The sequence below is a fragment of the Notechis scutatus genome, chromosome 5, assembly GCF_049901735.1.
Source record: "Notechis scutatus isolate UNSWTSFEM ecotype Mainland chromosome 5, rNotScu1.2, whole genome shotgun sequence".
Lineage (NCBI taxonomy): Eukaryota > Metazoa > Chordata > Lepidosauria > Squamata > Elapidae > Notechis > Notechis scutatus.
Genome location: NC_142013.1, coordinates 55,679,462 through 55,696,937, shown reverse-complemented (window position 1 = coordinate 55,696,937; position 17,476 = coordinate 55,679,462). Strand labels below are relative to the sequence as shown.

Sequence of the window (17,476 nt, the reverse complement as noted above, 5' to 3'; positions counted from 1 at the left end):
TTGCTGGGTGGATGTGGCCATGGTGGGCATGGCTTACCGGAACTTCTGGGAGGGCTGGTTTTTGCCTTTCCCATAGTCCGGAGGCTTCCCTCGGGCCTCTTGGAAGGGTGAAAACAGCCTCCCCCAGGTTCCGGAGGGCCCCTGGAAGCCAGAAACAGGCCCATTTCCGGACTTGCAGAACTTCCGGTTCGGCCATTTTTCACCTTTCCCAGAGTCTGGAGGCTTCCCTTGGGCCTCTGGGAGGGCGAAAATGGCCTCCCCCGGGTTCCAGAGGGCCTCCGGAAGCCGGAAACAGGCTCGTTTCCAGATGCCCAGATTTTCTGTTTTGGCCCATTTTTCACCCTCCCAGAGCCTCTGCTGTGGACCCTGCACTTACTTGCACCCAAAATGGGCTGTGTGGAGACTCCTGGGTGGGGGTGGGTGGGGTGGGTGGGGCCAGCGGTCATTCAACTATCAGTTCAGCAAACCAGATGTAAATTTAACATCTTGTTTGCCCAAACCAGGCCGAACCGGCTGAATCCCACCCCTTGTCATAGGATATAAATTTCTATTTTTCAGTGGCGAGTGCTGAAAATTCAGCATTCTTAACCTGAACATTTCTTCCCTTTAAGCATTAATACAATTACTTTGGCATTAACAATATGGGATTCAAATTCTTTCATAATATCTCCTCCCATGTCAACTTGGTTGTGCATTACAATCATAGATGAGGAACTTTCCTTTGGGCAGCTTTTGGAAGAGAGGTGCATCATAAAGGCATGAAGAATACTTTGTGGTGATGCCTTGACTTCATATGTATTTATGCATCATGCTAAACCATCATCTGCCTTAACCATAGTTTAGTAAAGAAGCCAGAAACAAGTAGAATAAGTCTTACAGGTGACTTTTTAACAAGTTCTTGATTTGTTTTCCCTCAATTTTCTATTGACTCACTTTGCTTATCAGTACATTGATTAAAGGGCAGTTTGGAGTATAAACTGGACATAAACTAAGAAACCATAAATACATTATCTATCCATATTGTCATATCACTGTTTAACGCTGTATTGCAACAATTAACCCAACAAAAATGTAGTTTCAAAGTAAGCTTTACTGCTCTAAAATAGCATCTAGACTAAACTAAAAAAATAAACCTTATTATGCTTTAGCATGACATGCAAACCCTACTTTTGAAATGCTTCTTCAAGGGAACTTCAATAGGTGTTTTTTAAAGAGTCATATTAGCATATTCCTTTTGAGGGTGCATTTTGAATTTAACTCTAGCTAAATCACACAATGAAATAGAAATCTGTTACATATTTGCTTAAAATTTAAATTATATAATCACCTAAGTCAGTAGCAATTGCAGCAGAAATATGACACAATTAATTTTTCCACTACCACCCCTCCTCCTCTGCCAAAAATGCAAACAGAACAGTCCACATTTTGGAATGATGCAGTCCTTCAGCATGAATTTTTTTGTATCTTTTGGTACAAAATAATTTTTGCATAAATGTATATTTTGAAGAAAATTGCATAAAATAAAGCAGAACCTTCAACAATTAAACAGAAAATTTAATCAAACAAATGAAATATCAATGGCTGGTGCAAATCAAATTTAAATTGATCCCTTTATTTCTACTGTAGTTTATTTGGATAATGAAATTTTAATCTTGTTAATAAGCTTTGTTTTAATGCTTTTCAATTTATAATGCAGTGATTTATTAGTTATATTATCATATAAAACACTGTAAGGTATTTTTTTAATATAAAACATGTCAAGCTCATGGCATCACATTGCCATCACGTGACATATCATGACATTTTTTTCCCTTCACGGAGCTGGAGTAGGCATGGCCTGCACATGCATCCAGCCTAGGAGCCGCCAGCTTGACACCCCTGATATAAAAGATGGGCAAAGGTATTTTAGAATGATATTGTGAGAAGATGTTAAAGGAAAATGGTCATGGCTAAATTGGTAGCAGGATTGAATGAGAAAGCAGTGCCTTTTTTAAGACCTGAAGAATTTTCTCACCGAAAGAGACAAAGTCTTGCTCTCAAGGGAAGGCCTAGGCCCTAAACTGACTGGGTCTGCAGGAAGACAGATTGCAGCTGAACATGATGAGAGGTTTCTTAATACTAAGAGCAGCTTGCAAATGCAGCTGTTACCAAGATAAATTCTGCCTCACTGAAAACCTTAAAGGGCAGATCAACAACCATCTGTGAGAATGAGCTAGTTCTACTTTCCTGTACCAAGGACAGAGCTAAACTATCATTAGCTCTGTCCGTGATCTATTGCTGCCTTCTACTCTTGTGAAATCCTGTAATTATAACTGCTTTGCTGAAATTTCTTTTGTTTTTCCACTCTATCTCTATATATAGAATCAGTCCTTTTAGACACTGAACTCTGTCTGTATATTTTCAGAGCAGTTCCTGGATGATACTAAGTTCAAGGTCCCAGTCCTCAAGCAATCATGAACAAAGCCACAAAATAACCTTACAGGATGAGAGGTCATGAATTTGTTTCCAAAGTGCTGCATTACCTCATTGGGTTCCCACAGCCAGACATCAAAAGTTGGTTTCCTAAGAGCTCCTATTGTCTCCTGAGAAAGCATGTACTGGAGAGAAAAACAAGCTTTTATTATGAATATATATTGTTTATCTTTAAATCAGTAAATTGGATGGTTCAGCTTCAGTTTTTTCTAAGCTAAATGCTTGTTTTCAAATATCAGGTATCTTCTCAAAACATCCATCTATCTATCTACCCACCCACCCAAACACAAAAAGTATGGGCCTTTTCCCATTTGCAACCACAACAGGAACATGTCCTTGCAGCCTATTTTTTCTGCTTGAGATGTTACCTTTATCTGATCCCCAGCTCTTAAGTGAGACAGCATTAAGTTGTCTTTAGCTACACATATGTCACAGTAGTGTTTCCCTCCAATTCTGATATAAACAAATCCTGCTTCAAGGTGCATAAAGCCTGTTAGGTTCATCATTAATTACTCTGGAGGAGAGTTAGATGCCTGCAGGGGCTTGAAACAGTGGCAGGAAAATATCAATAATGGGACATGATTTTTTTCATACTGGTAAGGATTTCTGCTGCACCAAGAATGAATAAGGCTCAGGACTGGTGAAAGACCCTCACTCATACAGTGGAGACCAAGAAAATGTGGTAGTGTTAGCACTTATCAGAGCATCCATTCGCAGAACTGTTAGTGGGAATATTTAAAGGAATGTTAAAATAATTCACAAATTGCAAGTAAGATTTTCAAGGAAAATGAATCAATATTGATGATACATTATATATTATACATATTTATTATATTCCAGAAGTATGTTGATGATAGCAAATTCATAAATCTACTTGGGATGTGCAATCTTTTGCAGCCTATGACCATATTTTCAGCTATTAAAGAAAACATAGTTGAGGGCTGCAAGAATCATGGACAATAAAGTGATGCTGTACTGTGGAAAAGGTTTGCCTTCTCTTCCCTTTTTTTCAGTTTGAACAAGTTTTGGGTCCAAACTTGGTACATATTTTGTATCTGAAACATGAAAAATGACATAGGAATATGAGCGGTTTGACACCAAATTTTAGAAGCATAATGACCAATGGAGCCAAAAGCATGGGGTTCAGGAGACCGACATTCACACGCACACACACACACACACACACACATACACACACACACGTCCTGCTACTGTCTTTAAAGAAATCTTAAAGCAAAAAATATTATGAGCTATTACATCTAAAGTCACATCTGTCAGCTCTTTCCCAGATGATGTCTACTGTAGTGATTTGTAAGAAGACTGGTTTGGGGCAGTGATTTTAAACATAATGATCCTGAATCTTCCTTCCTGCATATAATAACCTCCTGGGCATTATTTGATGGAAAGCAAAAGATGCCAATAATAATTTTAGTTATTGTGATGATCAGCTCTGTCTAAAGATACTCTGAATGTATCTACGTAACATTATACCTTAGGATAAGAGGGAACATCCCTTCGGGGTATTAGCTTGTTGTTTTCATCCAGGAAACTGTATTTATAAGGGTAGTTGGTCCTGTGCAGAAAACAAAATCCAACATTCAGTATCTAAAGAAAATGTGTAAATAAATGATACAAAAATAATTTCATTTAAACTCATTGGACACAATCAAAATGTTGTTGATTCTAAAGATTAACTCCTGCAAAATTAATTTCTCCCTTTTCACAGCAGACAAACCAAATTGCTTTCCTATGAATAACATAATACCCCAAGAGATTTGAAAAGAAATGTAGCATTTGAAGATATGTTTGCCAAACATGAAAGTGCCTTTTAAATCTTTAGGGTGCAGGTTTCATGAACCACATTCAGCCATGGTATAAAATCAAACTTAGTTCCATTCTTCTACTTATTATTACAGCACAATGGCAAACAACTGAGTTGTTAAACTAGAACCAAGATACCTGAATTCAATCCACCTTTAGCTACATAAACTCAGTAAGTGACTTTGGGCCAATCTCAGCTGCCAATGTCTCTCACAGGATTATTGCGGAAAAAACTGATGAGGGAATACTCTTTATATCCATTGAGCTCCAGGATCAAAGGCCAGATAGAAATGAGATGAATGAAGAACAGATAGATATCCTGGTTTTATTCAAAAGATAAATAAACTCAGTATCTAAATAAGTCTGAAATATAAAGAATAGTAAATGATATAATAAAAACACTTGCAAAGCTAGTAAGAAAAGGGCACATTCAGTTTCTTCCTTGTGCTCTGCGTCTTATATTGCTATGAGGAAAAATGTATACCCAAACAGCAACAGAAATTAAACAATGCTGTGCACATCTTTGGATGGTTGTTAAATTTGCTTGATAAATAAGAACTTCTTTTATCTCTCTATTTAAATGTGTGGCAGCTGATATGGAGGATTCTACCACAGGACAATCTATTTCATTTGCAAACTAACTTCTTTTAATCCTCAGGTCAATTTGCATTCCTTGGTAGCTGATCGCACAGCCATTTGCAACTCAATCATGTCCTAAACTGCAGTGGAGTTTGCATTCTGACTCACTGTTTTCAGGGATTTCAAAGAGACAGAGACAGAGAGGGAGGGAGGGAGGAGTGGATATAGTAGTGAGGCACTGTTGAAAGGACCAATCCTGTCCTTGGGTTTTGCCCTTTCCATAGCTAAATGTTGAGAATACTGCCAATAAGTGCCTGCTCTTCTCTACTTCCCATTGGCTTCCCATTTGCCATGGAGCTTCCTCTGTACTGTCAAGTAACAAACATCTCCTTCTCTTTCTGCAAAAGAAAAAAAAAAGGGGGGGGGGGAGCCCATTTATTCCCTATTTTTGTAAAGTATGGCCCAATCCTGACTGAGTTCAGCAGTGTATTATCTCAGTAAATCCTAATGGTTTAGGCTGCTTTTCTGGGTCAAAGGGAATTGGGAGACAAGGGCCTGGCAAGTAGTTACCGTATATACTCGAGTATAAGTCGACCCGAATATAAGCCGAGGCACCTAATTTTACACAAAAAAACTGGGAAAACTTATTGACTCGAGTATAAGCCGAGGGTGGGAAATGCAGCAGCTACTGGTAAATTTCAAAAATAAAAATAATTAATTTGGGAAACGATCTCACTATCATGAAAGGTTTAATTGATTCACTAACCCAAAAGAAGAAGAATGATGATGACAGCGGGAGGCAGGAGTCACTCTCTTCCCCTCCCTCGGAGGCCCCCTGAGTCAGGAGTCACTACCGCCGGCGCGCCCCAGTCCCGCCGCCTCGGGAAGGGAAAGGCAAAGCGCTTTTTGCCTTTCCCTTCCCAGCTGGGGCTGTTGGGAGTCGCTGCCGCCGGAAGCCGCGACTCCACACCATTTTTTTTTTCAGAGGGGAATCTGACTCGAGTATAAGCCGAGGGGGATTTTTTCAGCACAAAAATTGGGCTGAAAAACTAGGCTTATACTCGAGTATATACAGTAAATTAGCAAAGACATATTGCCCATAAATCCAAGAAGGAAGCACATTGGAAATGTGGGAGAACTTCATTCAAAAGGCTGACAAAGCAGGAGGTGGATTTGGGGGACTTTATAGAGAGTCACCTATGGAATGCAACCTATGAAGTGGGACTGGATGTCTCCAGCTGTAGAAGTAGCATATTTCCTATGGTTGGAAGACCTGTAGGTCTGTTGTATACTTAGTGGTTGTTTTGCTTTTCATTAGATCACTGTATGGATATGGGAAAAGAAGTTTATTGTATATTTATTGAGTCTGAAAAAAATATGTACTAGTGAACAGGCCTATGTTATAGAATGTTTTGCATAAGCATTGGAGGTGTTTGACTGAGTGAGAATCAAATGTCAACTCCTGTAACAATCCGTGCTCCTGGTTTTAATCTTTTATTTGTTTAGTTCTTGTTAATATTAATTTTCATGCTTTTAATATTTTTAGATCTATGTTTTCATACTACTATAAGCCACAGAGAATCAGTTGAGATAATGAGAGAGGCAGCATATATAAATTCAATGAATAAACAAACATGGAGTTGAAAAGTGTGCATAAAAATAAATAGAAAGGTTAGCAAATGGTCCAACATTATGTATGAAGTAATGAAGATGGAGTTGCAAAACAAATACATATGCATGAAGACTGAATGGACCAAGTGGTAGGAGAAGAAGAAATTTTGGTTTGATTGAGTGGATTAAAACTTTAAAAACTTTTAAATGTTGTAAAAAGCTAAAGCACAAAATGCAAAGTATGATTGTGATGTAGTGAAGTGGGAGGAGCAAGGATGGTTTGCAAAAACCAAATGGTATGGAGACATTTGGAGGATGGTAATGGTATATGCTATTTTTAGTTACTTTAGGCTTTCTTTTTTCCTTTTTTTGTGCGTTCAAATTGTTTTGCTTACTATTTTTTTTACTTCTCTTTTGTACATTGCATAATATTAGTTACCCCAAATGGTAAATATCACTGCAGAAAAATATCAAATCATGTTGCCTTGGAAGCATGAAACACTGTCATTTTATTCAATAAGTATCTCTTTTCAGGACAACGTACATATGAATGTGCATATGCACACACAAATGATGTTTTTATGAAATGAATATGAATGATTCATAGCAATGATCTAAGTTTGTTCTGAAGAACCAGATTCAGATGCTAATACAAAAGCTACCTGTTTAAACTGAGATGGCTGTGGATGCTATATAACAGAGGTCCACAAGCCCCAATCTGTGGACCAGCACTGAGCCATGGCATGCCAGCAACCAGGTCACGCAAACAAGTGAAGCCCCACCTGCAGGATGCAAGAAGCATGCAAAACCACACCTTCTCTGGTCTTCTAAAAAACCTTTCTCCACAAAACAGGTCCCTCTGGTGCCCAACAGGTTGGAGGCGATTGCTATATAATACAGCTTTTGAAATTGCACCAAGAGTACAGTCTTTGCAGGAATGAGTGTGTGTGTGCAAGAGAAGGAAAATATAGCTGATGTATTACAATGGAAGGAAAAAACAACAATGAACATAACAGTGTTCAGAAAAGTCTCTTTGCAAATTCCACAAACTAGTTTCATGGGCAATGTAAAATCCAAAAAGGCAAGCTATCATGTGTCATGCCCCTGGTGGAGACTGACTCTGAGGAAGAGGAGGAACAGCCAACAGGGAGTGGGAGTGTGGCTCCAGAGATGGTGGAGGAGGCTGAGGAAGGGCAGAGGCCAGCTGAGCAGTCAGAGGAGGATCCAGGCCCATCCCCTATCCATCCTAGGTCACGCAGGGAGGAGAGGATCAGGGAAAAGCGAGGTCTACTCAAGAGGAGATTACCATGATCTTCCTCGTGGCTTGCAGGTGGGAGCTATGTATATAAGTTTGCAACTGCGCAGTTAGAATTTGCAGGAGTCAATTTAGTGTTCACCTTGAAAGAGGTTTATCTTTGCTGGTGTTCTTCCCATGGACTTTTCTCGGTTATTTTCCTGGAGTTTATGATTAGTTATCTTGACTTGCTTCAGAACTCTCATCAATGCAGTTTGTTTTCGTTTTCTGTTTGCCTCATCATTTACTTTTGTGACTTTAAACTGTGCCTAATAAAACAGTGAAGTTAAGTTGAAGGCCTTACCGGACTTTAATATATGTTTTGGGTTTTGGGTTATTTTGAGAGACTACGGGTCATCACATCATGTATCCCAGCATGGAAAAAGAAGGAGAGAACAAAGAAAGAGTATTACAAGAGTAAGCAAATAGGGGCTTTGTGGGTTTGAATACTTGCTATTTTTCATGGCCTAAGAAATATATTCCTGTGCTGACAAATTAAATGTAATTAAAAGAAAGAGCACAGAACGAAACCTTGAAAGACACTGGTGATGTAGCCAGTAGATTTTAGAACTGTGACCTAGCTGAGTGGTTTAACTTTTGTTAAAGATATTAAGGTTCAATTTCATTCTTAGAGTATATGCATTTTCCAATAAGACAAATGGCAGTGAATTGATACAAGTAGAAAGAAAAGTTTTTTGGGGGGGGGGGGTTACAAAGAGGAAATCCTTAAAATATTTTGTTCAGAAGAACTCTACAAATGTTGTCTTTCGTGAATTGTAAAATTCTGTGCAAAGAAACACAAATATTAACTGAAACACACTTAAATATAGTACAAAGTCTCACATCTTGACATAATTTTTCACAATTGATAATAGTGTAATTTAATATTTCCCTCGCCCCTCACCCCTCAACCCCCCCACACCCCAGGTTATGATATATAAGTCAGTCTGCATTTGACACACAACATTTTTGACTAAGATTCAGAACAATTTCCTGTTCATCTCCTTCCATAATAATTTTAAATATCTGTTTAGCTGCTTATGTGCTTGTTGTATGAGGAATGGTGGCTACAGAACAGCCTGATGTTTTTAAATTCATGAAGTCCGCCATAGCAAGCAATGGGTGCTTCTGCTGTTGTTTTCATTACAATTCCAAACCTGGTAATATATCAGATTAGTTGACTGGCTTCTTCCGTAAAAAGGAAATAACTCATTTGGGGAGTTAAAATATAACACGCACATTCTCTCATAGTGCAAGTGGAGTTACTGTATATATATTGTGATGTTTTCTCAGATTACATTTTGTATCAGAACAGGTCTCCTTCTTGTGAGTCTGTTACCAAACTAATGTTTTTCTTGGCCGATTTTTTTTTTTGTTCTCTGCATAAAACCAAGGGCACGAGTCTTTATTACCGGATGGCTTAGAGGGAAACCAAGATGTTAATCTTTCCAAGAATTATTTTTCCAGTTACTCGTTAACTATTAAGTGGCCATATATTCTTAAACAAAACTAGTGAATCTTGTCCTTTTATCCATGCTGATATAAAAAAAAAACACCAAGAAGCTTCATAATTTGTGAATAATGACCATTGAAAATGAGACATTATTTAGTTTATTAGATGGCAGTCCTATGCACATTGACCTGGAAGCAAGCCCCACTCTTGATTTTAATCTTACATGCTGCACAGTCCCTATTAAATGATGGGTAGCCATATAATTTACTTAAATAAATTTTAAAAACATGCTGGATTTTATCAATTTTTATTGATTCATTAGATTTATATCCTACCACTCCCCCAGAGCTCTAGGGAACATTAATTTAATACTGATTTATTTATTTATTTACTGTATTTATATTCCACCTTTTCTCTGAGAGCACAAGTTAGCCTTCTTCTCTAATTTTGGTCCAACAATAAACCTGTGAAGTAGATTGGGCAGTGAATGACCAAGCCACCTTGGGGTTTCCATAACTGAATGGAGACTTGACCCTGACTCTCCATGTCCAAGACTAAACTGACCATCACACTCTATCCTGGCTATCTCTAGATTGGCTTCTAAATAAATCTTCAAAATTTCCGCAATGCAGAAGTGGTTATTCAGAAGTGTCTTTCTTCACAAGAACAAAATACAAAGCTTACCTGGTACTTCTTGCAGTCATTTCGTCCCTCATCTTTTTAATGTCACTCTTACACTTTTCAATTTCCACTATTTTCAGTCCCTCCACTGTCAACAAAGTAAAACAACAGGAGGGTTACCATGGAGAAGTAGTAATTGAGCAGAATTTCAAAAGCTACCAAACAGTGTGCCAGTGATTCAGCAGCCCCTCAACCTGAAACCTATTTCTCAACGGGCAGGTGCTGCTAATAGAATCAATCATTCAAATAATACAATACTAAGAGCAACATTAGAAGTAGCAGAAAAGCAGCTACATCACTATTGTGAGCCACAGCAACAACATCCAGCCATTCTTCAGCTTCCCTGGACTATTTCTTAGAATAGGAATAAATGAAAGCAGCAAGCTGTGGCACTACTATATACTATATTAATACAAAGCACTATATAGTGACAATATTTCATTGGGTTTCCAATTAGCAGCATGTTAAATGAAAAAAAAATGGTTCCATGATATTTCTTTATATAGAAACACCAGCTGTGACACTAAACCCTGAACCAACTTTTTCTCAGCCTGGTGTTCTAACTAGCACATTAGGAGGATAGATAGAACCAAGATATTCTTGGTACAGAATCACTTTATGAGGCAGTTTTCCTGTAATGATCTTCCCATATGCTGGAACTACCTTTACACTGGCATTATAATGTTTATGAACTGCTCAGCCATAAATTCTCAGCCTGACTAGGACATTCATCACACCAGCATGCATGTTTCCTGCTGGGCAGCACTGGCAACAAACCTCGGCAAGCAACTGGAACAATCTTTATTTTTAGTAGTTTTCAAATACTTCAGTCTCTGCAGAGAGGCAGGGCCTCTTCTCACTTATCAATGGCCACTCATGTGTCTCAAAGACATATATAAACTAGAGATTTCAGATTCTCACTTGGGGATAAACAGGATGTGAACGTACATTGAACTAAGACTCCTCAGCAGTAATTTGAACACATTGTGTTTCCATGTCACTACATGGAAATGCTAGAGGCTCCAAATTTCATTTGTGCAAAAACTTACAGTATATGAAAACTCATAAAGAAAATCAATTAATTGAAATCAGTGAAGCTATTTAAGACAGAAAGTTTCAGTCCTTTGGGTCACTATACATTTGTCTGTTTCAACAATAATTTTAATGAATTTTAATGTAATGAAATGCATTCCTGAATACCATTTCATATGATTGTAATTCTCTGTCATACTATTTGCATATGAATTTGAGTGTTTAAAGGAAAAATCCTCCTATCAGAACCTTGTTTTTCACCAAATTCTGATAATTTTATTTTTACAAGGCAGTGATTTGTACACACAAACCTTTATTATATGTAGATTGTGAAAGTGATAAAAAAATTCCATTACTCAAAATTATCATTTAAAGTATAATAATTGATTTTCTGATGGTACATAATCAATCAAAAAGTATTTACTACATAAGGGTCTTAACAAAGAAAGCTATTAGATAATGTGAATTTGTGGTACCACTTCTTTTTTAGCTTTAAAAAATATGTGTCAAGTGCAGGAAATCAGGAGTCCAGGCAGTTCAAGTGAATTTATAGGTTTATTGTACACAAAAGCTCTCTACAAGAATCTGAACTACTGTCAAAACAAATTGGCAATAGATAAGAGTCAATGGAATTCAAGGTGGGCTGTACTTGGATCTCTTGTGGGCGCAAAGGGACTCAAGTTTGATGACAAGTTTGACCCTTTCCTGGGGCTCAGCCTAGTCAAGTTCAATATACCTCCCACCCAAAGAGTTGAATTTTAAATATGCCTAATTTTGCACTTCTAGGATCCAATAAAAAGGTTTTCTTAGGACCTTAGAATATTGCAGTTTTTTTTTCTCAGCAAAATTGCCACTGAACTTAGACAGTACTCAGAACATCTTTGAACATGGCTTTCATCTTGCTTTTCAGAGAAAGAATCACAACGGAAGGATCGTACCTAGAACTGCAGTCCAGCTCAGCATCTTCTCAGGTTATTTAGCAGAATATAGACTTACTGTACAGGATTAAAGATTTTATACTACATTTCTGTGCAAATGATGTGAGATGAGAAAGAAGAATTTTAGACTTGAAAGGTTGTTTTCCCCTCTTCTTTTTATTCAATACTATATTTTACCCTGCCAAAAAGAAGGCACTAGGTACTGTATGATCATAAAAAGATTAAAATCTCACACTAATACAAATTTATTCTAGCTTCAGCTTGTTAGAGAAAAATTCAAGCTTGGTTTTGAAGAACATTTGCATAATATGTGCCCTCATGTTCATTTTGAACAACCTGATTTCATGATAAGATATGGGAGATTTTATGGAACTCGGTCTGGAGAGAAACAGTGTATTTGTGGTGCAGCAGCAATTAAAGACATTGCACATATCCTCATTGATTGCAAACTGTATTCTGCAGAAGGGACTGGTTATTTAGAGTATTTGACAACAACAAAAAATATTGGGGCACCCAGGAGCAACTATGTTACTTTCTGCAGGGAATGAACATGTGTATCACTAATAAGATCACAGACTTTATATTCAAGGCCATTTTGGAGAGGACAGATTATTTAGATCAGATTGGGGTTAATTATAGGGTGACAATTTATCAGGAATATGTCTTACTATTTTTTAAAATATATTTACATATACTTGTATTGGTTTTATATTTTTAATATGGTCAGATGATTAAACCAATAAAGTTTCTATTCTGTTACACTAGTAGAAAAAAAAAAAACTTACGTTCCACTCTCTTCTCCAGCATTGCCAGTTGATTAAATACTTCAGTTTTAAGTTCATCAATTTTAAATACCCTGGAGAGGAAATAAGAACAGTCCCAAAGTTAAATAAGAAGATATGCATGAAAAACATAATATTTGTTGATTGGAAAATAAATGCTGAAATTTAATAGCTAAATGCACTGAAAGATACTTCAAAAATAAACAACTAAAGGTGTCCAGTTGTTTATTATTTCCCAGCTAAGGATCAGCTTTTGATATGAGGATCTTACACACAACCTATGGATCCCCTCCTGTCCATAAAAGTTCCCCATTTAATTCAGATTAGAAGGAAAGCTAAGGTTCCTTCCATGAGTGACATGTAAAACAATTCTTCTCTGAAATAAATGGAGGAATCAGTATACATGTTAGGAGTGCTTTATTTGCTAGATATAAATATAAACTTACAGACATGTACAGTTTTATACTTCTAGAATAGGCCATATAATAAACTGGCCATGATTTTGGCTATAATTTTATGAAATTGATTCAAGTTAAATCTACATTTTTTTTCTAAAGCTCCATCTATAATGAAGACAATTTTCTTTTTCAATATGAAGAAAGTGTATATAGACAGTCCTCAACTTATGACCACAGATGAGCCCAAAATTTATGCTGTTAAGTGAGGAATTTGTTAAGTGAGTTTTCCCCCATTTTACAACTTTTCTTGCCACATTTATTAAGAGAATCAGTGCAGTTCTTAAATTAATAACAATTGTTAAGGGGATCTGGTTTCCCTATTGACTTTGCTTTGCTCAGAAGGTCACAAAAAGGGGCCACATGATTCTGGGACACTGCAACTGTCATAAATGTGAGTCAGTTGTCAAGCATCCAAATGTAAATCACGTGACCATGCAATGGTCATAAGTTGAAGAACGGCCATAAGTCATTTTTTCAGTGCCATTGTAACTTCAAACGGTCACTAACTGAACTGTTATAAGTCAAGGACCACCTGTACAATGCAACAGGGGAATGTCTCCTTAGCAGCAAATCCCAATGCATAACTTTGTAACCTTCAATGTTAATTCATTCTTATCCATTTTCCCACTTCAGATTAGACTGAGAACTGCAAGGAAAGAAGGAAGGATATACAGTAGGGCTCTTCAAGATAGCGCCATTTCTATTCCTAAACCACCAAAGCATTTTGAAACCAATCTTATGTGTTATGTCTCCCCTTTAATTGCAGGCGAGCAAAACAAAAAGCAGCCGTTTCAGAATTAGTTCAAATACAAAACAAACCCCCACAAGAGAACGGCTGGAGTAAATTCCAATACACAGCAATAAATCCACACTCTGTCCGGCAATCCTGGCGTGGCAGTAAATCACAAGCCTCAGAGAGTTTGCTGCATGTCTTCACTCCCAATTAGTCACTTTGCTTCTGGCGAATTCCACCAGCCCAGCCGTGTCCTTTTATTCACTTATGAAGCGTGCAGCTCGACGCTTCCTTTCTAGCTGAGTTTGTCTTCTCAGCCTCCTTCTGTTTCTGACGTCTAACCATAAGTTCTTCAAATTTTCATCTCCACTGGAAAACTCTCTCATGCCTTCCCTGTCAGGCATTCCCGGCTGCTGATCAGATAAAGAACCAGAGGAGGTCGAAGGTCCTGATAACTCTATTACTTCAGGTCTATCTTCCCTTGTTACATCCATCTCCTCATCCTGGTTACTATCCCAATCACTAAGCAATGCCGGCTCATATTTTGCTGCCATGTCCTCATCACTTGAATTCATATCTGCCACAGGAGCAGAATCCAAACCCAGAGCCACAACACTTATGGTACTTTTCAATCTTGCTAGCTTTTGAATAACAAGTAGACCAATGTAAAAATTGCCAGTCAGTGCGCTCTCTTCCAAGCTATGGTAGCTCCTAGAGTAAGAAAACTGCCCTCACTTCTGTCCCACTTAGAAAAGTAAAATATCACTCTTGCTAGCTCCTCTCTTCCATGTTTCTAATACATGTTGTTGGCATTTCTATATCAATTTATATTTCACTTGTTATAGACAAGCTCAGTGGTGGGATTCAAATAATGTAACAACTGGTTTTCTGCCCTAATGACCGGATGGGTGGCTGTGGCTGTGTGGGCATGGCCAGGGTCCTGCAGCACTCTGCCAGCCAAAATGGGGTGCGGGGGTTAATTACAAAACATGGGCTTTGCTTTGTGACATCCATATCCAGCAAGCAAGGGGTGTGAACTGCACAGAAAATGAAGTTTTGTTTCGTTATGAAGAAATATCCCCAAAGTCAGATGTACATTAAACGTAGACTGACTTTTAGCTACACACCTTCCCAGCAAACAGCAAATTTTGAAGCTCCAAGTAAAAAGAGGATTCCTTTTAGGATGACTAAACACAGTTTACTTGTTGGAGGTTCCTAAAGGAATGCTGGAAAACTGTATTTTAAAGAACATTTGAGGGAGGGATGCAGAATAGCCCTTCTCTGCCTGAGGCTGTAGAGACCCGGCACCAATCAAAACACTTTTTGTGAAGCAACTGGTCAACTCTGACAGGGTAAGCCACTAGTATATAGAAATAAGATCAAACTCCACTCCCTTCTAGTACTGATGAGGTTATATCTAGTTTGGTAACGAAACATCTGCAAGAAAACCATCAAGCTCAGAGAGCACCAAGGAACCCAGAGTTCAACCCTGAGCTACAAATATTCTCTTTTCTGGCTATCCAAATGCCTCCTTTTTGCCTGAAAGCTGATGGCCCCATATAAGTTCTAGCTGACGGCCAGGGATTTTTCCACTAGTTACAGCCATGGTAGGGTAGGATCTTTAATTGTACAGTTATGTGGGGTCTCCCTGAAATCAGATGTTGGATTGTGAGTGAGATGGGGCGAGTATACTGGAATACTCTTTATACAAGCAGTGAAAATAAAACTGCCAGTTTTTGCAGGAATTTAGAAACTGACTAGAAGATCAGGTTTGCTGATTTGGTTTACTATGAAATTGACTAGATAAGCACCAAGTTCAAGTGAGGACAGGCGAGGTGAGGTAAAAGTTCCTGCAATTCTGGAAACAACCCTGTCTCCTAGTTCCATGGAGCTCCAAGGAAGCAAATTGCAAATCAGCCTCAGAGCCAGGGCAGGAACAGAAGCAAAATACTCTATGGCAGGGGTGTCCAACCTTGGCAACTTTAAGACTTGTGGACTTCAACTCCCAGAATTCCTCAGCCAGCTTTGCTGGCTGAGGAATTCTGGGAATTTAAGTCCACAAGTCTTAAAGTTGCCAAGGTTGGACACCCCTGCTCTATGGGAACTCCCTAATTTTAAAATTATTATATAGTAAAAGGATTACCTTGAAAGTTGCTCAGCCACTTGCTCCAGCAAATTCTGAAACAATTGTTCTTTCTCTATTAAAAATAAAATAAAAAATGGCAAATTATAAGAAAGTTGATATCATGAAAAAAGAAACCAGTTACATCCCACAATAGAGTTAGAGAAAGAGTTAGGAACTCATAAGGCTGCAAGTAGCCACTGAATAGACTGGCAACTCCTTTCAGTTGTGAGAGACACAATTTTAGTTTCAGATCCCCCTCCCCTCCATGGTGACAAAGGAATTTTACATGGCTATAACATGGGAACCTCTATTCCATTGAATCTGAAGTTGTCTTGATGGTTAATGTCTATGGATTTTCTCCATTATCCAGGTCATGGTTGTCCCAAAGGTGTTTTTTCAAGAGGCAACTGGCCTCTTCAACTCTGAGCTGAAGAAGCTTCTTGGATGAGAAGTGAAACACTTCAAATAAAAACCAGAAAGGCCAATTGGCTCTTGAAAAAGCACCTTTGGGACAATCTTTTTTTTTAATTTTTATTGGTTTTTAAGACGAACATAGACAAACAAAACATAAAAACATCAAGCCATCTTCCATATATATACATACAGTGTGCCGGTTGGTTTACAAAATGTTTTGTGCTTCCATTTCGTAGTCTTCAATTACAATTACATTGTATATATTCTCATATTTTCAATCAAGTATTAAATACAATTATATCATTGTTAATCAATCCTTTGACTATACTTTTATTCATTCATGTTTTACGAAATAATCATATTTTACTTAAATTGTTTTATGACAGTTCATATTATCATCTCAAATCTATCCTACAATCATTTTGTAGATATAATAAGAAAAGAATACATCTTTATATATTTATTATTTTCTAAAAATCTACATATTTCATTACCATGTTTTATTGTCTAACCATTGATAGAATCGATTCCTTTGGGACAATCTTGATGCTTAAAGTAGGCACACTTTTGCACTACAGTATATCCATTTTGTCTCAACTATTCAAGAACCTGCTGCAACAAAAATGCCAAAAGTAACAGAAAGGAAATACAAAGCCATTTTCCTCACTGCTCTCCTCTCCTCTGTAAACATCACAGTGTAAGACCTTCAAAATAGCTAGTAGCATGGAAAGGCCTTTCATAGAGGTGGCATCTCTGTGCAGGATGCCTGTATAAGGCATTTGACGCTTAGTTGTTGATACTATTTTATTATCACATGCCTTCATTATATCCCCACATCTGAGACCCAGTAGTTACATAATAGGGCCATATTGATTTATTGTAGCTTTCAAACAGCTTTTATTTATCTTCCCCTTCGATGTTGCCTGAAGCAGACTGTGTCACTCTTACAGTTGCACTATTAGTTCTGTTCTAATATTGCACTATTAGTTCTGTTCATTCCCAATTTCCCCAACAGAGTCACATTCATATATATTCCATAATATGGAAATATTTTGCTATTACCTTCTGGGATGCATCTCCAAT

General features: G+C 37.7%; 1 protein-coding gene across 3 annotated transcripts in view; it reads right to left on the bottom strand.

The window, feature by feature from the left end:
- Positions 1–17,476, bottom strand: part of PDE9A (phosphodiesterase 9A) — an 88,659-nt gene that overhangs the window by 31,495 nt on the left and 39,688 nt on the right. For all 3 annotated transcript variants that reach the window (XM_087967568.1, XM_087967565.1, XM_087967566.1), the window contains 5 exons: positions 15,998–16,052; positions 12,667–12,737; positions 9,915–9,999; positions 3,964–4,045; positions 2,523–2,597 (listed from right to left, as the gene is read on the bottom strand). In XM_087967568.1, the coding sequence (XP_087823694.1) occupies positions 2,523–2,597; positions 3,964–4,045; positions 9,915–9,999; positions 12,667–12,737; positions 15,998–16,052 (368 nt within the window). The remainder of the gene's footprint in view (positions 1–2,522; positions 2,598–3,963; positions 4,046–9,914; positions 10,000–12,666; positions 12,738–15,997; positions 16,053–17,476) is intronic.